This window comes from Orycteropus afer, unplaced genomic scaffold, assembly GCF_000298275.1.
Source record: "Orycteropus afer afer isolate SDZICR_OR568_19922 unplaced genomic scaffold, OryAfe1.0 scaffold00177, whole genome shotgun sequence".
Classification (NCBI taxonomy): domain Eukaryota; kingdom Metazoa; phylum Chordata; class Mammalia; order Tubulidentata; family Orycteropodidae; genus Orycteropus; species Orycteropus afer.
Window position 1 is genome coordinate 4,644,544 of NW_006921764.1, and position 25,537 is coordinate 4,670,080.

The 25,537-nt window shown below is 37.6% G+C and overlaps 1 protein-coding gene across 1 annotated transcript in view; it reads right to left on the reverse strand.

Annotated features, from left to right (window-relative positions):
• Positions 1 to 23,420: 23,420 nt before the first annotated feature.
• Positions 23,421 to 25,537, reverse strand: part of UHRF1BP1L (UHRF1 binding protein 1 like) — a 91,411-nt gene continuing 89,294 nt past the window's right edge. The window contains exons 20-21 of the mRNA XM_042781821.1: positions 24,681 to 24,850; positions 23,421 to 23,540 (exon numbers count right to left, since the gene is read on the reverse strand). Of these exons, the coding sequence (XP_042637755.1) occupies positions 23,421 to 23,540; positions 24,681 to 24,850 (290 nt within the window). The remainder of the gene's footprint in view (positions 23,541 to 24,680; positions 24,851 to 25,537) is intronic.

Genomic DNA, 25,537 nt, shown 5'->3' on the forward strand with positions numbered 1-25,537 from the left:
ATGACACCACTATTATAAAAAGTCAAGAAAAGATTTTCACATAAAAACATTTGCTGATGGCTGCCTGGGGTGGGAGAGGAAGGAAGGGTAAACCAGTAACTACAGGGTAGACACATATTGATTTGGTTAAATGGGAAGGCAATATGCAATGAGGAGGAGGCAAGCACAAAATGATCAAGGAAAGGTAGATGCTGAGAAGAGTGCAGGAGTTAAAGGCAAAAGAGGTAAATAGTAATTCATACACAATCCTGCAATAACAGTAACACAATAATGAATAATCTATGAGTGGATACATAAATAGACATGCAAGCTGAACAGGTGTGGGAAGGAGAATGGGACTATATCCACAAATATGCATAGTTCGACAGAGGATATTTCTACAAATGCATTTACATATGCTGCAAACATATCCATGAATACGGTAGAGCACACGGGGCCATAACCAACAATCCTGAGGGAGCAAGTCTCTGGACCTGGGGATTCAGGACCATAGCCTCAGGGAACATCAAGATCAATTGGCACAACATAGTTCACAAAGACAAAGTTCCACATCCTACTCTGGTGGGGACTGACTGGGGTCTTAAAAGCTTGAAAGTGGCCAACTAAGGTACAGCTATAGGTTTCTCCTCATCTGGAGCAGAGAAGAGTGAAAAACTAAAAGATACATCAATATAATTAGTTCAAAGGACTAATGGACCACGTGAACCTCAACCCCCATGACCTGAGGCCAGAGCTATAGGATGCCCAGCTACTACTGCCGACTGCTGTGAAAGGGATCATATTAGAAGGTCCTGGATAGAATGCAGGGAGCTTTGGTGGCATAGTGCCTAAGGCATTTGACTGTTAACTAGAAGGCTGGCAATTCAAACCCACTAGTCACTCCTTGGAAGGAAGATCGGGCAATCTACTTCTGTAGTGATACCACCTCGGAAACCCAAGGAGGAGTCGCTATGAGTCAGATCCAACTTGATGGCAATCAGTTTGGTTTCATTTTGGATAGAATGGGAGAAAAATGTAGAACAAAACTCAAATTTATTAATAATAATAATTAAAAAAGACTAGGTTTACAATCTAAGATTAAGACCCATGACAACATAACTCAAAAATCAACCCAGAAAAAGAATTCTCAAAATTAAAATTAGCTTACAAAACTGAAAATAGAGAGCCAAAGGGGTCAATCTGTAAAGAACAACAACTACAAAGCAAAAAGAGAGATTAAATGATATAATTACAGAACCTCCAAATGGAGAGGAAGTCAGGACAATATCAAGATAGAACTGACATTTCCAACTGAGGAAGGTAAAAATTAACTATAGGGTAACCACAAAGAAAATTAATAAGCCTTCTAACCAAAAGAAGAAAGAAGAAAATCACAAGGACTTTGTAACACAAAATCAACAAGGAAGAAAATGAAAAGAAAATCTGGCAACAAAATGAACTTAGCATAGAAAAATATCCAGAAGAAAAAACCATCAGACCATAATAAATAACAAAAGAATGATAGTAGTTAATTTGTACCTATCATGAATTACATTGAATGTGAATGGATTAAATGCACCAGTCAAGAGAAAGAGAGTGGCAGAATGGATAACAGGATAAATCAGCATGCCACCTACAAGAGACTCACCTTAGATGCAAAAATCAAAATCAAAATCAAAGGATGAAGGAAAAAAGTATATCAAGCTAATGGCAACTAACCAAGAGTGAGAGTAGCAATATTAACTTCTGATAAAATAGACTTCAAGGGGGGATCTGTAGGAGATCCTGGGAGAACAACATAGAACAAAACTCAAAATCACACACACACACACACACACACACAAAAAAGATCAGGTTTGCTGGTGTGATAGAGCCTGGTGAAATCCCTGAGACTATGGCCCCTAGCTGCCCTTCAAGTCTGGAATTGAATTCACTCCTGTGGCTTCCAGCCAAATAAAAGACAGGCATATGGGCTGAACATTTACATCAGGTAGATACACTCCTTGGAAAGATCAATCATGGGAGAACAGAGGGCAGTGTGTGCACAGGGAGACAGCAGGGGTCAGGATTGCATGAGAGGGAAGGACACAGGGAAGAGGTAACTATGGGGAGCAAGTGAGAAGAGAGCCGTTCATTGTGAGAAATTGCAGTCAATGTCATGAGATAAAATGTGAATAAACTGCTATATGGAAAATGAATTTGCTCTGTAAACTATCACCCAAATCACAGTAAAAATTTAAAAAAAACAATAGACTTCAAGGCAAAAACCAACAAAAGGGATAAAGAAAGACATAGTATAATAATGAAAGGGTCAATCCAGCAAGAAGATATAACCATAATAAATATCTATGCACCCAGTGAAAGAGCTCCAAAATACATAAAGCAAACATTAACAGAATCAAAAGCAGAAATAGGCAATTCTATAGTGGTAGGAGACTTTAACACACCACTTTCAATAATGAACAGAGTTACTAGAAAGAAACTCAACAAAGAGAAGATTTCAACAACACAATCAACCAACTTGGTTCATTCTCCAGAACAGACCATATGTTACGCCACAAAGCAAGCCTCAATAAATTTAAAAACACCAAACTACTACAAAGCATCTTCTCAGATCACACACAACACTGTAAAATTAGAAATGAGTAATAGGAAGATCAAAGAAAAAAATCAAATACATGGAAAGAGAATGACATTCTGCTTAAAAAAAAAAAAAAAAAAAAGACTGGGTAATGGAAGAAATAAAACGCAGGGGGAAAAAAAATCCTGGAAGCAAATGAGAATAAAAGCACAGCATACCCAAACCTTTGGGATACAGTAAAAGCAGGTCATTTGTTTTTTATAGCAATAAATGCATGCCAACAAATTTGAAAACCTAGGAGAAATGGACAAATTTCTAGAAATACACAACCTATCTAAACTAACACAGACTGAGATAGAAAACTTGAACAGGCCCATAATAAAATAAGAAATTGAAATTAAACAGGTAAAAACCTACCAAAAGAAAAAAAAGTCATGGCCCAGACAGCTTCACTGGAGAATTATACCAAACATTCAGAGGAAAGTTGATACCAATTCTACTCAAACTATTCCAGAATATAGAAAAGGAAGGAATACTCCCAAATTCCTTTTATGAAGCAAGCATAAGCCTGATTCCAAAACCAGACAAAGACACTACTGAAAAACAAAATTACAAACCAATATCCCTCATGAATATAAATGCAAAAATCAACAAAATCCTAGCCATTAGACTCCAACAACATATATAAAAATGTACACAATATGACCAAGTGGGATTCATACAAAGTATGCAAGGATAGTTCAAATTACAAAAATAATCAACGTAATCCATCACATAAAGAAAAAAAGAAAAGAACCACATAATCATATCAATCAATGTAGAAAAGGCAGTTGATAAAATCCAACACCCACTCCTGATAAAAACTCAGCAAAATAGGAATAGAAAGGAAATTACTAAGTATAACAAAGGACATATATACAAAACCAATAGTCAACATTATTCTCAGTGGAGACTGAAAGCATTCCCCTTGTGAACAGGAATGAGACAAAGATGCCCTTTATCAGCATTTCTACTCAACATTGTATTGGAAGTCCTAACCAAGGCAATAAGGCAAGTAAGAGAAATTAAGACATCCAAACTGGTATAGAAGTAAAACTCTCTCTTATTTGCAGATAATATTATTCTATTGCGGTGTAGTAAATTACTTGGTATGGCTTTTCTAGCCATAAGTCTTTGTAAACTCTGTGGTAGAATTTGCTGTGAGCAACTCAGGAGCTCTTGATTGTAAATGTTATCCACCTGGGGTATTTCTGTTGCGCATGGCACAAAGCAATGTTCTTGGCTGTCTCTCAGGTGCTTAGAATTCTGATGTTATGATCGATTGGTTTGGCCACTCTGCCAGGCTCAAAAGGAGGCCTCCTAGAGGCAGAAGTCTCTCTCTGACCTCTGGCTGAGGAAGATGTGCTGCTGAAAGAGACATGTGCTCCTGAGAGACATGCGCTCATGAGAAACAGACACCGAGAGACACGCACTGCTGGGAGAGAGACTGGGAGACTGTTGGCTGAGGGACGGCAGCTGGGAGAGAGACTGTTTTTCCTGAACTTGAACTGTAGCCTGATGCTTCCCTAATAAACCCCATAACCTGTGAGTTCTGTGTGGCCACTGCAGCGAATTATCGAACCCAGGAGAGAGGTGGTGGGTGCTTTGGGTAGAATGGTTGGTGAAAGGGCTGGAGGGAGGCAGCATGTCTGGCCTTGCACGAATAGGCTTTGGGCTACTGATAATGATTCAGTCTTCCTCTTGTGTGGTTAGAAGAGGTCAGAACATGCAGCCTCCCTGCCTCTTTAGTACCTATACTTAGAAAAACCAAGAGACTCAGCAAGAAAACAACAGGAGCTAAGTGAAAGATTCAGCAAAGTGGAATTGTAAGATCAACATACAAAAATCAGTTGGATTCCTCTACATCAACAAAGAAATCTCTGAAAAGGAAATCAGGAAAACAATAGATAGCATTTACAATAGCTGCCAAAAAGATGAAATACTTAAGAATAAATCTTACTAGGGACACAAAATACCTCCACAAATAAAACTACAAAACCCTACTATAAGAAACTGAGAGACTCTATAAATGGAAGAAATACAGTGCTCACCAGTAGGAAGACTGAACATAGTAAAAATGTCAATACTAACCAAAGCAATCTACACATTCAATACAAGTCCGTACAGATTCCATGGTTGTACAGTAGTTTTTAAGACTGGGAGTGTGAGACTTCCTACTTTGTTCTTCTTCAGTAGTGCTTTGCTTATCCAAGGTCTCTTTCCTTTCCATATAAAATTAGCGATTGGTTATCCATGTCCTTAAGAATGTTGATGAAATCTGGATCAGGATTGAAAGAGATGTGTTACAGTCTCCTATTGTTACTGTGAAGTTTCTGTATCTCTTTTCAATTATATTACAGTTTGATTTGTGTATTTTGAAGCTCTTTCATTGGGTGCATCAATACTTATTATGGTTATGTCTTCTTGTTCAATTGATCCTTTAATCATTATATAATGTCTTTCTTGTCTTTTACGGTTGTTTTTATCCTGAAGTCTATCAGAAATTATTGTTACTACTCCTGCTCTTTTTTCATTACCATTTTCTTGATATTTTTTTTTCCCAACTTTTGATTTTTAGTGTATTTTCATCTTTATATCTATGGTGTCTCTCTTGTAGACAGCATATTGATGAGTCATGTTTTCTTATCCATTGTGCAACTCTGTCTTTAGACTGGTGCATTTAATCCATTGATTTTCACTGTAATTATTGACAATATGAATTTATTGCTGTCATTTTATTATGTGTTTTATTGTGGTGTTGCTGATTTCTTTGTTCCGTATAATTTTCTGTGCTGAGTTCATTTGTTTATGATTTCTTTTTATCATTTCCTTCACTGATACTGTTTTAGTATCAGCCAAATATTGTGCCTTTCCTCTTTTTTTTGACTTGATGAAATTTATTCATTCCTTTGAGGTTACACTGTGACTTATTATTTTATTCCCAAGTTTAAAACAGTCCATTCTGTCTTGAAATCATCCTGCCTCTCCGTTTGGAAGTTCTATAACTACACTAATTATTCCCTCTTTTTGCTTTGTGTATGTTCTCATTTACAATTTGATGTCTCTTGTTCCCTGTTCAAAGTCTTCTATTTTATTTTGGATACTTCTATATCTGGGTTGGTTTCTGGATATGTGCATTAATCATCAGCAGTTTTCTTCTATTGTTGGTTCTCTGTCTGAAGGTTTCCTTTTAGCATCTCTTCTAAGGTTGGTCTGATTTTCACAAATTCTGTTAACTTCTGTTTATCTGAAAATGTCCTATTTTCACCATATTTGAGGAACAATTTTTCTGGGTATATAATTCTTGATTGGCATTTTTTTTTTTTCCTTTCAGGGTTTTATATATGTCATCCCATGCTTTCTCTTCTGCATGGTTTCTGCCAAGAAATCAGCTTAGTCATATTGATTGTCCTTTGCAGGTCACTTTTCATTTTTCCTGTGCTGATTTCAGGATTCTTTATTTTTCTTTGGTTTTGGAAAATCTGATTATGATATGTCTTGGTGGTTTTCTTTTGGAGCCAATCCTGTTTGGGGTTTGTTGAATTTCTTTAATGCACATATTCTCATCTTTCATCATACTAGGGAAGTTCTCTTCCAACAAATCTTCAACAATTTTCTCTGTGATTTTATTTACCTCTTTCTACTCTGGAATTCCAGTCACATGAAAATAATTGCTTTTAATGGTGTCCCACATAAATTTTAGGCTTTCCTCTTTTTTTTTTTTTTTTCCTGATTGTACCTTTAACAAAGTAGTACTGAAGACTTCATCTTGAGTCTCACTATTTTTCTCTTCCATTGATCCAGTTCTACTCCTTTGCCCTTTCAAGGCATTATCTATTTCTGAAATCTTAGTATTAATCTTCTGGATGTCTATTTGCTGTTTTTGTATGGTTTCTAATTTTACATTTTTGTCAGTTTATTCTTTTATTGTTTTCCTCAATTCTTCTAAAGTTTTGTCTGTGTTTTCCTTGATTTTGTCCATGTTATCTTGATTTGTTTTTCAGTCTGTTGAAGGTACCTAAACATAATTCTTTTGAATTCCTTATCAGGTAGTTCCAATGCTACTTTTTCCTCAGTGAGTTTTTCTGGCTCTGTAGACTGGTTGCTTCCATTGGTGTTGATTGTAGAACCAAGTAATATGAAGTCTTTGACATCTTCACTCTTTTCTACATTTATTGTGATGCTGCTTATTGGTCCAGATGTGAAGATTTTATATATATATATATTACTTGGTTCTACAATCAACACCAATGGAAGCAGCAGTCAAGATATCAGAGGACGTCTAGCAGTTGGCAAATCTGATACAAAAGACTTCTTTCAAGTGCTGAAGAGCAAAAATATCTCCTTGAAGACTCAGGTGCACCAACCTAAGCATGGTATTTTCAATCAGATCATATGCATGTAAGAACTGGACAATGAATAAGGAAGACTGAAGAAGAGTCCATGCTTTTGAGATGTGGTGTTGGAGAAGAATGCTGAAAGTACCATGGACTGCTAAAAGAACTAACAAATCTGCTGTGGAAGAAGTGCAGCCAAAATGCTCCTTGGAAGTGAGAAGCCAGACTTAGTCTCACCTCTTTGGTCATGTTGTCAGAAGGGACCTTTCCCTGAAGGGGGATATCATATTTGGTAAAGTAGAGGGTCAATGAAACAGGGGAAGGCCCTCAACAAGATGGATTGACACAGTGCCCACAATAATGGGCTCAGGTATAGCAAGGATCATGGAGCTGGCACAGGACCAGGCAGTGTTTTGTTCTGTTATACATAGGGTTGCTGTGAGTTGGAGATGACTCGACAGCACTTAACAGCGACAACAGTCTGGTTGCTTTTTTGCACTACTTTATCTTGCTTCTTTTTGTAAACTGGGATTGTCAGTTGTCTCTGAGACATTGTGATGTTGTTTGGTTGTTGTTGTTGTTATGTGCTGTTGAGTCAGACCCGACTCATAGCGACCCCTCCTTGGGTTTCCAAGGCGATATCACTACGGAAGTGGATTGCTCAAACTTCCTCTAGAGGAATGCCTGGTAGGTTTGAACCACCAGCCTTCTGGTTAGCAGTCAAGTGCCTTTAGGCACTACACTGTTTTATTTATATTTAATTGGTGATTATATGTTGGTGTGATTCACTTAGGGTTTTTTTTTTTTTCCACACTTTGTTTTGATACATTCAATTCAGTGGGGCTGGTGTGCTACTGCATTCACTAGTTTTGTAGCACTCAAGCACTCACCATCTACCTGTCTCCTGGTGAGTGTGACAGAGGATGAGAATGTGTGCACACATCTCTGTAAGCTGTTAATATAGAGCAGCTGAGGTTGGGTTGGGCTGGAATTGGCTGCTGTCTACCATTGATCAGTGACTGGGGCCTTAAAAGCTAGTGAGTGGCCTTCTAAGGCACAACTATTGGTCTCTCCTCATCTGGAGCAAAGAATAGTGAAGAAAATCAAAGACACATGGAAAGAATTAGTCCAATAGACTAGTGGACCATGGAAGACTCAGCCTCCAGGATCCTGAGATCAGAACTAGATGGTACCTGGCTACCTCTGCCAACCACTCAGAAAGGGATCAAAATTGGAGATCCTGGATAGAGTGGGAGAAACATGTTTAACAAAACTCAAAATCATATAAAAGACCAGGCGTATTGGTCTGATAGAGACTAATGGAACCCCCGAGACTATGGGCCTTATTAGTCACCCTTCAGGCATGAACCTGAGCTCATTCCCATTACTCAGCTTTCAGCTAAACAACAGACATACCTATGAGGTAAACAATAACTATAAGAAGGTAGACACCCCTTAGGACAATTAACCACTCAAGATCAAAAGGGCAGCATTTGTCCAAGGACAAAGTTCAGAAAGCAGGATGGGTTAGGAGAGGAGGAGGGATGGAAATGAGAAACACAGGTAGGATGTGGGAAGAGTGCCATTACACTGAGGGTAATGCAGTCAATGACATGAAACAAAATGTATGTGAATTGTTGAATGGAAACTGATTTGCTTTGTAAATTTTCCCCAAAATCACAATAAAAAGTTTAAAGAAAAGAAGAAAGAAAAAGAACAGGCAATGTCTTAAGAGGAATACCAGCAGAATGTTGGAATCATGGAAACCAAGAGCAAGAAGGGAATGATCAACTGTGTCAAAAATTGCAAAAGTCTAACAAAGAGAAGACATTCATGTTTTCATTAGATTTGGCAGCATGCACGTTGATGGTTAACAAAAGTAGTTTCAGCTGAGTGGTGGAGGTGGATTTCAGATTGGAGCAGAATTGAGAATAAAGAGATAGTGAGAAAGGGGAGACAACTCTTCAGAGAAATTTGGCCACTATGGAAATTGGAGGAGCTCTGGTAGTGTAGTGCCTAAGGCATTTCACTGCTAATCAGAAGGCTGGTGGTTCAAAACCCCCAGCCACTCCTCAGAAGGAAGATTGGGCGATACACTTCCATAGTGACTGCCTCAGAAACCCAAGGAAGGGTCACTATGAGTTGGATCCAACTCAACAGCAGTGAGTAAGAGATGGAGATTGAGTAGTAGCTGGAAAGAGATGAAGGCTCAAGAGATGTTTTTTGGTTTTGAGATGGGAGATGGTAAAAATGACATAGTAGGGGAATCTGATCTCCTCTAACTTCATGAAGAGAAGAGAATCACCATCAACATCAGCCCAAAACTGATTCCTATGAAACTGAGATCAGATATACCTCCACCCTCTAAATTTTTTCCCAATTCTGACACCATCCCTCTCATGGCACTCTACTTCTCTGCTGGATTCAGTAATTCAATGCAGTGGCCACATAGGACGTAGACAATATTCATGACTATGGGGTTTATTTGGGAAGTAATAGGTTAGTAATAATTCAGGATCAGGAACAACTCAGAGTACAGTTCTTCGATCAGTTTCTCAGACATGCCCACAGGTAGGCCTCTCTCTGGCCCCTCAGCCCCTCGTCACAGCCTCTGCTCTGCTTGGGCAAGTACTACAGAGCTCTTTAGCTCCATCAATAAGTACCAGAGGCACTCCACTCCATCAGCAAGCCGCCTGCATGAAGGCTTTCAGCTCTCTCATCCCGTGGGTCAGCACACCTTGCTCTCTCCTGCCAGCCTCCTTGTTCTGCTGCTGCTGTCCCACTGCTGCTTCTTTTTGCTGTCCAGTGTACAATTTTCTCTCTGTTCTGGGTTTAGGAGATTCTCAGTGGAGGGAACCTGAATCCAAAGAATGCACTCCACTCTTAGCTCTTCTTTCTTGGTGGTAGTGAGGCCCCCATATCTGCCTCTGGGACGGCTCATTTTAGGCCTAGCGGGATGGCAAAACTGACCGGTCCCCTCCTTAGTGTTCCTTACACCTTATATGCATGGTCCCAGAAGGGTGCCATGCATCTTATTTGCATTATTATAAAGTTACCAATCCCTTTGGTGGGCCACAAGCACGTCATCTGCATGATCTCACCCAGTCATTTCAAGATGGGAGATGGTAAAAATGACATGGTGGGGGAATCTGATCTTCTCTAACTTCATGAGAAGACACAATCACCATCAGTGTCTGCCCAAGCTGATTCTTATGAAGCTGAGATCAGACATATCTCCACTGTCCACCTTTTTCCCAATTCTGACACCAGCCATCCCTCCCCTGGCACTTTCTACTTCTCTGCTAATGAAAATCAAAGACTACAATCTTCAGTATGAATTACACCTCAACATAAAGAAAACAAAAATCCTCACAACTGGACCAATAGCAACATCACAATAAATGGAGAAAAGACTGAAGTTGTCAATGATTTCATTTTACTTGGGTCCCCAGGCAACAACCATGGAAGCAGTAGTAAAGAAATCTGATGACTTATTGCCTTATGTAAATCTATTGCAAAAGACCTCTTTAAACTGTTAAAGAGCAAAGATGTCACGTTGAAGACTAAGATGTGCTTGACACAAGCCATGCTATTTTCAGTCACCTCATATATGTGTGAAAGCAGGACAATGAAAAGGGAGATCAAAGATTAACTGATGCATTTAAATTGTGGTGTTGGTGAAGAATATTTAAAATACCATGGACTACATAAGATGGGGGAATAGGCAGACAAGTGACACAGACCCTCTTCAACAAAGCAAAGAAAAACCAATTGACAGAGATACAGAAGATAATCCTGGAGCTCTGAGCTTTGAAAGGAACTATACAGAACTGTATTAGGCACCAACTAGTAGAAAAACCTGAATGAAAACGGTGAGCACAGAGACAGTCAGAGCTGTGGACTGACAGCTACTTTGACGAGACCAACAGTCTGAGTATTTCCATCTGTTGCTGGGACCTGAGAATTGACCGAAAGATCAGCCCCAGTTACCAAGGGTTGCAGGGACAACTGCTCTGGTGGCCTATAACTAGGAAGGGAAACAGCAAGGAGGGAGACAACCTGAGCTGTGAACTTTCTGCTACCCAGAGGGCACAGCCATTTTGATTGTTTAAACGTGGCAGCCATTTTGGATATTTAAAGTGACCGAGGGTGTAGCCATTTTGAATGTTTACAAGTAGCAGCCATTTTGGTTATTTAAAGTGACAGCATTCTTATTTGGATTCCAGGGACCTAAGAACAGGCTGTTTGCCAGGGTTGACAAGGACATATGAGAGGGTGATAAGAGGGAATGAAGACAGATGGTGAATGTATAAGTGCTGTCAACTACTGAATAAAGGAGCACAGCACAGTACCCTGCCTGTATAGATAACATACAAACAAAACAAAGAAAACAAAAATTGTGGGCAAGTCACTCCAACATATAATCACCAATTAAATATAAACAGAAAAATGTCACATTGCCTCGGAGACAAAAGAGCATCACAGTCCATACAAAGAAGAAAGATAAAGCAGGAGAAACAAGGACCAGGATGCAGACCCAAAACACATCCCTGAGGAAGACACAGCATTGGAACTCCCTGATAAAGAATCCAAAAGAATTATATTTAGGTATCTTCAAAGGACTGAAAGACAGAACAAGGAAAACACAGAGAAAACATAGAAGCATTTTGGAAGAAAATACAAGAACAAAATGACAAAATAAATGAAAAATTAGAAATGATTCTAAATCTACAGACAGAAATCCAGAAGATTAATACTAAATTGTCGGAAATAGAAAACACATTGAAAGGACAAAGGAGCAGAATTGATGCAATGGAAGACAGAATTAATGAGATTAAAGACAAATACCTGAATACTTCTTTGGAAACGGATCGATCAGAAAAAAGATCAAAACAAAATGAAGAAAACCTAAGGTTCATGTGGGATACTATCAAAAGGAATAACAACCTATGTGTCATTGGAATTCCAGAGCAAGAAGAGAAAAATTCAACCACTGAGAAAATTGTCCAAGATTTGTTGGAGGAGAACTTCCTTGATATGATGAAAGATGAGAATATACCCATTCAGAAGTCCAATGAACCCCAAACAGGATAGACCCAAAAGAAAAACACCAAGATACATCATCATCAAACTCACCAAAACCAAAGACAAAGACAGAATCCTGAAAGTAGCACGAGAAAAATGAAAAGTTACCTACAAGGGGCAACCAATAAGACTAAGCTCAGATTTCTCAACAGCACGAGAAAAATGAAAAGTTACCTACAAGGGGCAACCAATAAGACTAAGCTCAGATTTCTCAACAGCACGAGAAAAATGAAAAGTTACCTACAAGGGGCAACCAATAAGACTAAGCTTGGATTTCTCAACAAAAACCATGCAGGCAAGAAGACAGTGAGATGGTATATATAAAACTCTGAAAGAGAAAAATTTCCAACCAAGAATTATGTACCCAGCAAAACTGTCCCTCAAATATGATGGTGAAATTAGGACATTTCCAGATAATCAGAAATTAAGGGAATTTGTTAAAACCAGATCAACCTTACAAGAGATGGTAAAGGGAGCCCTTTGGACAGAGAAGCAACAACAGCCAACAACAACTGACCATTAACACACATGATGATATAACCCAGAAACCAACCCAGCTATGGAAGTATCCAAAGTAAATAAGCCTACAAGATTGTAAACAGGGAACCAGAGACACCAACCAACAAATGAGGACAACTACAAACCAAAAAGAGGGAAAAAAAATCTGTCATTACAGAACTTCTAGATGGTAGTAGGGAAGTCAAGACAACTACAAGATAGAATGGACTGTTCGAAACTTGGGAAGAAAACTATAAATCACAGGGTAACCTCAAAGAAAATGATAAACCTTCACATCAAAATAAAAAAGAGGACCAGCATAAATATTCAGCAAATACTAAAACAATAGCAATGAAGGAAGTGATACTATGATTCATAAACAAAACGAGCTCAGCATAGAAAATTACATGGAACAAAGAAATTGATACAATGAAAAAGCACATGACAAAAATGACAGCAACAAATTCATATTTGCTGATAATTACAAATCTGGCAAGAGACTTATCTCTAAGATGGATGGAAAACTCCAATGCCTCAACACCGAAGGAATTAACAATCCAGATGAAAAATGGGCAGAAGACATGAATAGACGCTTCACCAAGGGGGATATTCAGGTGGTCAGCTAATAAATGAAAAGATGCTCACAATCACTGGCCATCAGAGAGATGTAAATCAAAACAACAATGAGATATACCATCTCATCCCAGCACTGATGGCAAGGGGTTCAATGAGACAGAAAATAACAAATGCTGGTGGGGATGTGGAGAGATTGGGATTCTCATACACTGCTTGTGTGACTGTGAAGTGACACAACCACTGTGGAAAGCAATATGGCGATTCCCTAGAAAGTTGGAATTGGAGATACCATTTGACCCAGCCATCCCATTACTAGGTATATATACTAGAGAGGTGAGAGCCAGGATAGGAACAGATACACGCATGCTCATGTTCATCATAGCACTATTTACAATAGCAAAAACATAGAAACAACCTACGTGCCCATCAGCGGAGGAGTAGATGACCAAACTATGGTACATTCACATACTGGAATGCTATGCAGCACTAAAGAATAATGCAGAGTCTGCAAAACACGACATAATATGGATGAACTTGGAGGACATTACGCTGAGTGAAATAAGTCAGTCACAGAAGGACAAATACAGTATTAGTTCATTGTTGTGGAGGGTCAAGGAAAGGTTTATATATGGAGGGAAACTTTCTTTGTTGGTTGCCAGGGGTGGGAGGGGAGGGGAGGGGAGGGAACACTGCTAAAAAAAAAAAAAAAATGCATTGACCTATGTCACTTTAGTTTTGTGTATTTCACTGTACATAAATTATATTTCAATAAAATGCATAAAAAAAATACCATGGACTGCCAGAAAAATGAACAAATCTGTCTTGGAAGAGGTACAGCTAGAACACTCCTTAAAGGCAAGAATGGCCAGACTTCATCTCAAATACTTTGGTCACATTGTCAGAAAGGATCAGTCCCTTGAGAATAATATCGTGCTTGGTAAAGTAGAGGTCAGTGAAAAAGGGGAAGATCCTCAATCAGATAGATGGATTGACACAGTGACAGCCAACAATGAGCTCAATTATAGCAAGAATTTTGAGTATGGCACAGGATTGGGCAGTGTTTTGTTCGGTTGTACAGAGGGTCACTATGAGTTGGAACTGACTCACAGGCACCTAACATCAACAACCCAGTCATTTGGTACGAATTACAAGACCATAGTGAGAAAGGCCACATGAAAGTGATCTATTGCACCACAGATAACTACATTTCAATGCTGATAAAAAATAAATAGTGAGAGATTGAAGATACGGGGATGCAGGGGCAAGTTTCATTGAAGGACTAAAGGTCTTCAGAAAGCCATTAGAAAATTTTAAGACCACTGGAAGATTTGAAGAAATGTTTCGACTAACAAATAGTTTTTGGTGCTATGTGCCAAGCTAGGTTCTAGGTACCAGTGCTTCTAATAATGAAGACAGCCAATAAACTTCCCTGAAAAGATTGCATGTTCTAGGGGAAATAAAGACAACATGTAAATAAAGATACAAGATACTTTTGCTAACTGCTCTGAAGGAGATTCCATGTACCTGGAGCAAGACCATTCTTTTTAAGTTTCCACATATCTTTCAGAATCCATTGTTGTTGTTGTTGTTATGTGCCATCGAGTCGGACCCAACTCATAGCGACCCCTCGTTGGGTTTCCCAGGCAGTATCACTACGGAAGTAGATTGCCCCATCTTCCTTCTGAGGAGTGGCTGGTGGGTTTGAACCGCCAGCCTTCTGGTTAGCAGTCAAGTGCCTTAGGCACGATGCTACTGGAGCTCCCATTATTAAATACCAAAAAACCAAACCCACTGCTGCAGAGTCGCTTTTGACTCATAGTGACCCCCGCTGGTTTTCTGAGGTGGTAAATCTTTACAGTAGATTGCCCAATCCAGTAAATATCAAATGGTGGTTCTAAATCACGTGACCCTGACAAGACTTTACTTCTTCCTTAAAACTTCACCTTCATCTCTGGGATCAAAGGAACACACCTCATCATACCTTGTATTCCTATTTATATCATTCATCACAGTTCATGGTCTTCTAACATATTCCTCATTCTCCATACATTAATCCCTATCCTGATCCCCACATCACCTTTTCTGATCTCATCTCCCATCCCTCCGCAGCACCCAAACCCTCTCCACTGTGCCGTCTGGACTTCAAGATCAGTCTCAACAGAACCACTATTTCTTTAAAGTCTTCTCTAAATACTCTCTATTTACTTTCTCTAACTGAACCCTGCCTCTCTCCTAAGAGCCCTGATTTTCTTGCAATCGTCTTGAGTAGTGGCAGTTTTTCCTCCCACAGCCATATCACACTGACTGTAGGTGTGGTAGGTGTTTTTCACATACTTCACTGATGCTTCCAAAACATTTTCCCTCCCTCCTATCTTAAACACTGTCATCTTTGAATCTTGTACTATCAGATGATACCGCCCACTACCAATCCTTGTTGAAGTTGCCTTCCAACCCCCATTTCACTCCCTCTCAGTCCTTGAAGATTTTAGTTCTTGGATCATTATTGTTCTAACATCCCTCCTGTCATTATCCTTGGATATTTTAATATCCACACTGATGATCCTTCCAACACCCTGGCCTCTAACCTTAGCTCCTTGTTCTAGTCCCTCCAATGATACTGTCTTTCATCCTTTCTCAGCTACTCACTCCTAAAGGCACTATAGATTTTTCAACACTATTCCGTAATTAGGAGCTCTGGTGGCGTAGTGCCTAAGGCATTTGACTGCTAACCAGAAGGCTAGTCATTCAAACCCATCAGCCACTCCTCAGAAAGAAGGTTGGGCAATCTACTTCCATAGTGGTACTACCTCAGAAACCCAAGGAGGGGTCACTATGAGTCGGATCCGACTTGACGACAGTGAGTTTGGTTTTTTGGTTTATTATGTAATTGCAACCACTGCATAATCTCAATTGCAAACATTCCATCCTACAATCTCTACTTCCTTTTTAGAATCCCAATTCCAACAATCCTTCAGGCCTATTGGTATCTACAATCCTTGATGCCATCACCTTTTCAATGTCTCTTAACCCCTATGTCCTTACTTCTCTCTACCTTGGTTAAATCTTTCATGGTCATCATAATCACTCCTTACATATACCCTCAATTCTCTGGTCTTTCTCTCACCTTACTGTACTTGACTCAACAATAACTCTGGTTTTATTCAGTTTTTAGATGTCCACAGTGGAAGCTGTGGAGAAAAACACACAACCATATTGGTTGGTCACTCTTTAAATACATGTTTATTAACGGTAAATGGGTACTAATATTACTTGGCAATTATATTTTATTTCCCTACATCCATTAGTAATCCATCCATTTTCCTCTTCTATCTTTTCCCCTAAAAATGATTTACTTTCTCTGTTAAAACCTCCATTAATTTCTCCCTAATCCTCATTATCAATTAATGACTTCACTACCTATTTCAGTGAGAAAATACAAATCTTCAAAAGAAAATTTCCACAAGCTCCCATCACATCATCATCTATATCCACACCTGTCCCTGAATTCTCTGCCTTCTATCTGTGCTCCTAGCTAGCGCCAGCCCACTCACTTGTGTACTATATCCCAATCCCTCTCCCCAAGTTAAAGGCATTGCTCCGCAAAATACTTTTTCTCCTGTATCATAAAATTTTCCCTTTCTACTAGATCATTCCCATTAGTTACTATGACCAACCACTTTTTATCCCACTTCCCTTTCAGTCACAGCACTCTCTTTTCCTTCACAAAATCACATTTATTAAAAAAAAAAAAAAAAAGAAGGTGGGGACCAGGTTTGCTGGTCCAATAGAGCCTGGTGTAACCACTGAGACTATGGCCCCTAGCTGCCCTTCAGGTCTGGAATTGAACCCACAACTGTGGTTTCCAGCCAAACAAAGTACAGGCATGTGAGTTAAACATTTACCTCAAGTAGACACACGCCCTGGAGAGAACAATCATGGGAGAAGGAAGGGCTGCTTATGCACAGGGAGATAGCTCAGGGTGCAGGAGAGTATGAAGGGATGGACACTGGGAGGAGGTAACTATGGGGAGGAAGTGGGAGGGGAGCTGCTGCATTGTAAATTTTAGTCAATGACATGAGACAAAGTATATGTGAACTGCTGTATGAAAAGTGAATTTACTCTGTAAATCTTCACACAAATCCTAATAAAAAAAAAAAATCACATTTATTTGAGTTTGTTTACACTTGATTATTAATTACATCTTGATTTAATTATTAATTGTGCCCTTTTCAACTGTGTTTTAGTTTGAATTGTAAATTACATGGTTAGTCTTTTAATGTAAAACTCCTTAAAAAAGCTCTCTCTGTTCAGCCTCGCCAATATTTCTTTCATCTCTTTTGAAACCCACCACCCCATGAAAACTGTTCAGACTCACTTTCTGTGTCAAAATTTGAATTTTTATAGATATTCCTGTCTTTGGTCACATCATTTATTGAAGAATTTCTGTTTGTGCCAAGTTTCTGCCCATTAAATTGAATTTCTGCATATGCCAAATTGTTTTTGGTTTTGGTCCAATGATATACACATCAAATAAATGCTCTACTATAGTTTTTTCAAATGCTTAATTATTGGAATTTTGTTAAACACTTTTCAATTTGTTCACTATGATTACTTTTAAAGTCTTGCTCTGATTATACTACCCATTTTTGTTAGAAAAGATTTCAAATATTGTAAAAGATGGACTTTCATCATATTCCTATAAATTTCACCAGTATCCTTCAGGGATATTTCTGCTACCTTCTTTACTTATTCATGTGCCTACTTAAAAACAAAAATCTTGATGACATTTGTGATTTAGTGTTTGAGTTCTTTTTGTCGTATCAATGGAAATGCTTTTGCTACATGATCAAAAGAGAAAGGTTAATCCCCTCACTGTATCCCTCTAGCCACCATAATGCTCAAGTATTTCTTTACATGAACATAAAAACATCAAGAATATAAGAAATTTTGCTTTCCAAACATTTGAGTATAAATTATGAAGAATTAATTGACTTTTGATTAATGACACAAAGTGTTTCTAAGACCAACATATTATTACACGCTTTATAATACAATAATTTTATTTCATATTGAAATTTTTTCTCCAAAAAAATGTTTTAAATCTTAAACCTACTAAGACTATACAGATAAACTGAATTTCAAAATTCTAACATGAATTTTCCTCCACTAAATAATACCTAATAGTTTATAAAAACCATGACATCAACATTTTTGCTTCATGTCACCTTAAATTTGCACCTCAGATACCAAAAATTAAAATAATTTACCAAGTATTAAAATTCAATGAAGAAATCAGTACTTTTCAAACATCACTTACTTCTTTAGGAGCCCGTAGGTGACATAAAGGAGCCCTGGTGCTGCGTTTAGGAGCTCAGCTGCTAATCATAAGTCAGCAGTTTGAATCCCACTCCACAGGAGAAAGATGTGGCCGTCTGCTTCCGTGAAGATTACAGCCTTGGAAACACTATGGGGCAGTTCTGCTCTCTCCTATAGGGTCACTCTGAGTTGGAATTGACTCAACAGCAGTAAGTTTTTGGTTTTGGGGTGACATAAACAGTTAAGCACTTGACTATTAGTTGAAATGTTAGTTTGAACTCACCCAGAGGCTCCTGAGAAGAAAGGGCCTGGCAACCTGCTTCTGAAAGGTCACAGCCTTAAAAACCCTATAGAGTACAATTCTAGTTTGAAACATACGACGTCTCCACAAGTTGGAGTTGACTTAATGGCAACTGTTTTTGGGTTTTTTTAGTGTTTTATGTCCTGTGTAATTCCAACCTTTGATATTTTTATGTAAAATAATCATCTAGAAGAAACTGAGACAAAAACACTTTCTATTGCACCTCTAGGTGCAAGCTACATTCAGATTGTTTGCACTTCAAGGAATTAGGCACAACTGAAATTTATCCTGAGTATCCATCAATTTCCAAAGAGAAACCATTTCAGCCACCACTCTTTTAAAAAGTCTTATTTCCACTCTGGTTAGCAGATTAGACTGGCAGATCTTGCCAGCCACACCTTAAGTTATAGTCAAAGCCAGATGACATTCTGGCACTAGCAGTACCATAAAGCAATGTATTACTATTTTTGTGATTGTGACAAAATTAACTAGAAGCACAGATATTCAAAATTCTGTAGAACAGAATATGGCAACTCTCCCTACTCACCACCCTTTTTCTCCTCCTGTGGACTCCAAAGAGTGTGTTCCAGTCAGTCACCACCAACTACTCTCCCCACATCTCTCCTTGATCCAATTGGGAGAAGAACATTCTAATCCCTCCATCCCACCATCCCACCATTCAATACTTGAAAAACATCCTTGATACTTCATTCATTTTATTCTTTCAACAGATTTATTGAGCACCTACTATGTGCCAGGCACTGTATTAGGCATTGGAAATACAAAGTTGAACAATGACAAATGATGAAACAGTTCCTGTCCTGATGGAGTTTACAATCTAGTGGGTCTCCCAGTAATCAAACAAATACATATAAAATTACAATGGTGTTAAATGTTAAGGAGGAGAAGTATGTGATCATGTGAAAATGCCTAATAGGGGGTTTTAACTCTGTCAGAAAAATTGGGGAATGCTTCCCTGAGGGAGTAATGAATAAGTTTAGATGACAATGAGGAAGGAAAAGTATTTCAAGCCAAAGGAACAGCATGAACAATGGTTCTATGGGGGAAGAAACAAGGAAGTCCTCACTTATTTCTGATAGAGAAAGAAGAGCAATGAAGGTAGAACACAAAGAAAGTAAAACATGGTGCAAAATGAGCCTAAGTGGTAATAATAAAAGTTAAACCTCTAGTGGGTGCTTTAATAGTGATATGCCACTGTTTTAATCTTTTGAGACATTAATTCATTTAATGCTCAGAACTACTGTATAAAGTAGGTATTCACCCTACCATATGTGACTTCAGAGGTTATATAAAATATTTTTATTATAAAAGCAATGAAAAGCCACTGAAGTGCTTTAAGGTAAGAGTGAGAGTGGGGGTAAGTGGGTTAGCTCGATTGAAATTGCACTTTGCAAAAGATCATTCTGCCTGCACTATAAAGAAAAGCCCAAGGAGGGCCAGACAAGCTGCAGAAAGACCATTTAAGAGACAACTGCAGTAATGCAGGCAAAAGGTGCTGGAGGCAGGTTAGAGTAGACAGGTGATAAGAAGTTGAGAAATCTGAGATATATTTACATGGTAAAATGACAGGACTTGGTAATGGATTGGTTATGGGGAGGAGGAAGGTGTCTATGTTAGCTTGGGAGCCAGAATGAATTCACTGAGATAGAAAGGATGAGTTGATTAGACTGGACGTTAATAAAAACTTATCAAAGAAGACATTAACATTCTTGCATTAACAAACACTGAATAACAGCAACAATACACATTTAAAAAAAAAAAAAAAACAGAAGAGTTTCTGGTTAATTTTTCCACATACATTTGCCTGCAATTGTGCAAAGCCATTCTCATATGGCTTTCATTAAAAAGTGCCTCATCACAACTGGTGGCACATGGTGGTCTTCTGAACTCCTAGGATGAGAAAACAGAACAAAAAGAGATACCAAAAACATGTTTTTGGCAGTATATGAAATCAAAAAGCAAACCATGATTTCCATTTCCCGCTGATCATTAACATTGTCTCTGCTAAGAGATTTAACAAAGAAAATTTCAAGATGTGGTAACTTTATTTACTTCTAATATGTGGCCATTTTTTTTAAAAAAACCCTGATAAGTTTAAGACAAGTTTATTCCTGTATTTCTTATATTGCTAAAAATTTGGAGTTAACTTAAGCAAAAAGTGTCCTCCCATTTCTTAAGTGTTTGAATAATACACATGCATGCTAATGCACATATACACACACAGTATTAAATTATATTCATCCTTAAAAGAAAAACATTATATGAATTCTTCCAAAAAAAAAAAAAAATCTGTGACATTATGACTGAGCTAAAATAAGTGCATATAACTGGGTTTTAAGTCAAAAGAACGGATCACTAATTGTGATTTGGATTTTAATCAAGTCACTTGTCCTTTCTGAGTCTAAGGGTAAATTTTTGTTGTTGTTTATTTGTTTTAACTTTTAAGCTGTGCTTAATACCTGCCTCCTAGGTTTGTTATGGGAGCTCTGGTGGCACAGTGCCTAAGGCATATGACTGCTAACCAGAAGGCTGGAGGTTCAAACCCACCAGCCACTTCTCAGAAGGAAGGTTGGGCAATCTACTTTCATAGTGATACCGCCTCAGAAACCCAAGGAGGGGTCGCTATGAGTCGGATCCGACTCGACAGCAGTGAGTAGTTAGTTAGGTTTGTTATGGAAATTATGAGATATTGTTTTTGGAAGTTCTTTAGGAATTTTAATTCCCTATAAAAATAGTATTCCTTATAAATAAAAAAAATCCAACAAAGCATACAGAATGCTCAGATCCATATTACACATCCCCTCTACTATATTTATATTTTTGTTGGGAACGTCAAATATGTTTAAAAGGAGTAAGGAAAACATTCAATTTCTGTAACAATGAACAATTATAATAATCCATAGATCAAACTGAAATTTATATAGAGCAAATAGATCAATCTTGAGAAATAGAGTCAGTCTGAAGAAGTTAATGTCCCTTCAATCCCACTTTTCCATAATAGAGACCGGATCTGTTAAATACATATGTACAAGTCAAAGATACTCTTCGAAGGGCATAAGCTACACATTTTGAATCTTTAATTAGACTTTTGCATTTAAACTAAGGCAATTATATAGTTCTAGATGGACATGGTTTACTTAAAAAAAAAAAAAAAAGTAAAATATTAACAATTTGTCCTTTGCTGTATCGCCAGCTCCCAAAAAGGTACCTGTTTTCCTAAGTAATGTCAATGAAAATGGATATTATAGAATGGGCAAAAAAAGGGCCAGTATTATTTTAAATAAAATTAAAATCATTCCAACACTTAATATAAATTAAATATGTATTTCCCCACAAACTCAGATACAGAGATGGCTATTGTAAGTCATGCCAAACAAGCAAAGCACCAGAAAGTGTCTCAATGGCTTAGAATTTTCAAGTATCTTAATGAAATGAGTATCTATTTCATGTTCTATCTTGGATATATTTATGTTTAAGGATGTGAATTTTAAAACAGATCCCACTTATTTAATCTATCAGAAATATATTTTAAACCTTTAAAAGCCTATTACTTTAATACTCATGTACTTTTATTTCATAATACATGATTGAGATTCTCTCATGTTAATTCCAACTTTAACAAGCCCTGGAAAATAGAATTTAAATTTTACCAGTTATTCCTATTATAGAAGATTGTACAAGTCACATAGAACATTAACAAAGCTAGCTTTATAAATTCAGTATGTGCACTCACCTACAAGAATGGTATGAAATTGCTTTATGTGTGTGAAAAGAAAATTCCAAAAATATTTCCCTCTTTAAGGAGGCAAGATAAAAGCAAAGAAATAATATCAATAGTACTAATTAAAATTTATATAGTAACAAATGCTGCCAAATTTAGCAGGATAGTAAATATACTCTATTATGTTTAATAGTAAATCTTTAAAGGAATGTATAAGTAATATATTTTAAATCACCTGGCCATATACTCTAAAATTTTGCTTTTTTACACTTTGTGCTTTTTATTTTTACATTTGTACCATTTTCATGTTGAAAATTATAGCTTCAACTTTAATAGCTTACCCATGATTTAAAATGATTTTTTTTTCACATTTTCAAGTTACTTCATAAATTCAGCAGGGTGATGATTTTCCCAACTGTTCAAAACCTAGTAATTTATATAGTTTATTAATTTGATTGATCTTTTTACAGTAATTAAATAGATTTAAGTACATTATTTTAATAACATTTAAAATGTAATCTTCCTTTTATTTTACATTAGCCCTAAAAGCATTTGAATCTTTGTCAATAATAGTAACTTATTAACAAATAGTGAGAAATAAATTCAGCCATCTGTGCAGACACAATAGTTTCTTTTTAAAAAATGCCTACAATGGTATCAAAATTAAGAAATGACATCTTTTTTTCACTAGGCATGTAATTTTTTCTTACAGTATATGTTGACTTCCCAGGTCACACCAGTTCAAAAGAGAATTAAACCTTAAAAAACACAACCACCAAAGGAGTGTAATGCTTGTACCTAATACTTTTTAAACTGGCTTTGGAATAGTCATTACTTTACCACATTCCATTTCATTTTATTGTCTTTTCATGAAAAGGAAAGTCTTCCATTAACTGGTGACACCCATGGTATAAATATAACCTTCCTCCTCCAGAGCTGTAATTTGAGTTCTGACTGCCATTCCTGCTATTCAGCTGTCATCCTCTTCATATCATGAAGAAGGGCATCTTTTTCCAAGTGAGCCTCTGCAAGAGCCATTTTAGCTTTAGCCAGTTCCTGTTTAAGAAATTCATTCTCTTCCATGAGCTGAAATAAGAAATTTGGAAAGTAAGAGAATTTAATCATTTTAGAATATATTTATAGGTTAGTTATATGGTATCCAAAAGTATGACGCTTGAGATAATAAAAATACCCAGTGTTAGGGAGGGTGGAATTAAACTGAAAACTGCTCTAGGAAGCTATGTGGAAATATGTAAGACCATAAAAACGTTCAGAAGCTGTGATCCAGCAATTCAAAACAATAATTAACTCCTAATTTCCAATCTAATCGTGTGTCTGATTTTACTCTCCCTGGACATCTGCTGTTTGGGACACTGCTGACCTCGCCCCTGCTTCCTAGGGCTCTCTTCTTCATGGTTTTCATGTTTTACCCGTTCTGCCCATGGCCTCTTCATCTTTTCTTCTGCTGGCTCCACCTTGTCTAAACACATTTACATTCCAGTACTCTTTCAGATTACATAATTGATCATGTTCTCCAACTACGTTATAGAGTCTCGTCTAGTACAAACCATTCTGCTGAACTGCAGATTCACATTCTGAATCTCCCCTCATGTCTGGCCTCACAAGGATAGGCCTTGGGCTACTGATGGTGATTTTATCTTCCTCTTGTGGGGTCAGAGGAGGTCAGAAGATGATGCAGCCTCCCTGCCCCTTTGGCAGAAACCCTACAGGACAGAGTAGAACTGCCCCATATGGTTTCCAAGGCTGTGAATCTTTACTGAAGCAGATCGCCTCATCTCCATCCTGTTGAGTGGCACGTGAGCTTGAACTGCCAACTTCTGGTTAGTAGCCAAGCTATTTAACCACTGTTCCCTTAGGAAGTATTAAAGTTACCCTCTTCCTTTTAAACTCTTTCCACAAATGTTCTGAAATATTATAATACTTAAATATAAGACTTCAAACTGAACAGATCTCTAGAAAGCCTCCTTATTTCCCACACACTGGATTAGACCCTCCTGCTCTCCTCCTCTCATAGTCACCATATTTAGTATTTTCCCACATCCTCTATGAAGGCTGAGAATGTCCCTTCTTGTTCAGCATTATATCTAGCACCATTCCTGTGCACATAGCAGTTGCTCGATAAACATTATTTAAATAAGTGAATAATATTTTAACTGTTTTTTATCTTGATAATTATTTTAATTGCTAAACTGAGTAAGACTGAACTTGTTTTTCCATTACCTGTTCCTGAGAAGGCCAAGGAACCTCTGGACTTGTCTGAGTGGCCTGAGTGACACTGTGGCGTTTCTCCAGATCATACTTTCCATGTGTCAGCGGCACTGAATCACTTTGGGCATTTTCTTTCAAATCACTTCTAGTGTGAAACATCTGAGAATCTGAGCAAACAAAATGTTTCGATATTGACTCCCAAATATTTGATAAATCTTTTTATTGAGCTTTATTTTGGAAAATTAATTTTAAAATGAGTAATACTGCTATTAATATATGCACAGTAATATGACACAGGCAATGCTAACTCTGATTATTGGTAACAGCTGCCTGAAAAAAGTGAGCTGTATGTGATAACTTAAGTGACAGCTATCAGGTACTCAAAAAGAAGAAATGGAAATCTAGTGGTGTGAATTTGTCATGCCCAATAAAAGAAGGTGAAAAACCTACAAAAATGGCATTTAGTATTCTCAATTTTAAAATTACATATTTTAATGAATGTAAAATTAATGCAAGTACAGCAAAGGAACCTAGAAAATACAGAAAAACAAAGTAAGTATGAAGATTATTTATAATTAGAAAGCACTGTTTTTAAAACTAGAAGGAGTGTAATTAAATTATGGTACATATTAGAATATTATACAACTAATCTTACATTGGGAGCTCTAGTAGCATAGTGCCTAAGGCACTTGACTGCTAAGCAGAAGGCTGGCGGTTCAAACCCATCAGCCACTCCTCGGTAGGAAGATGGGGCAATCTACTTCCGTAGTGATGCTGCCTCGGAAATCCAAGGAGGGGTCGCTATGAGTCGGGTCCGACTTGAGGGCACATAACAACAACAACAACAACCATCT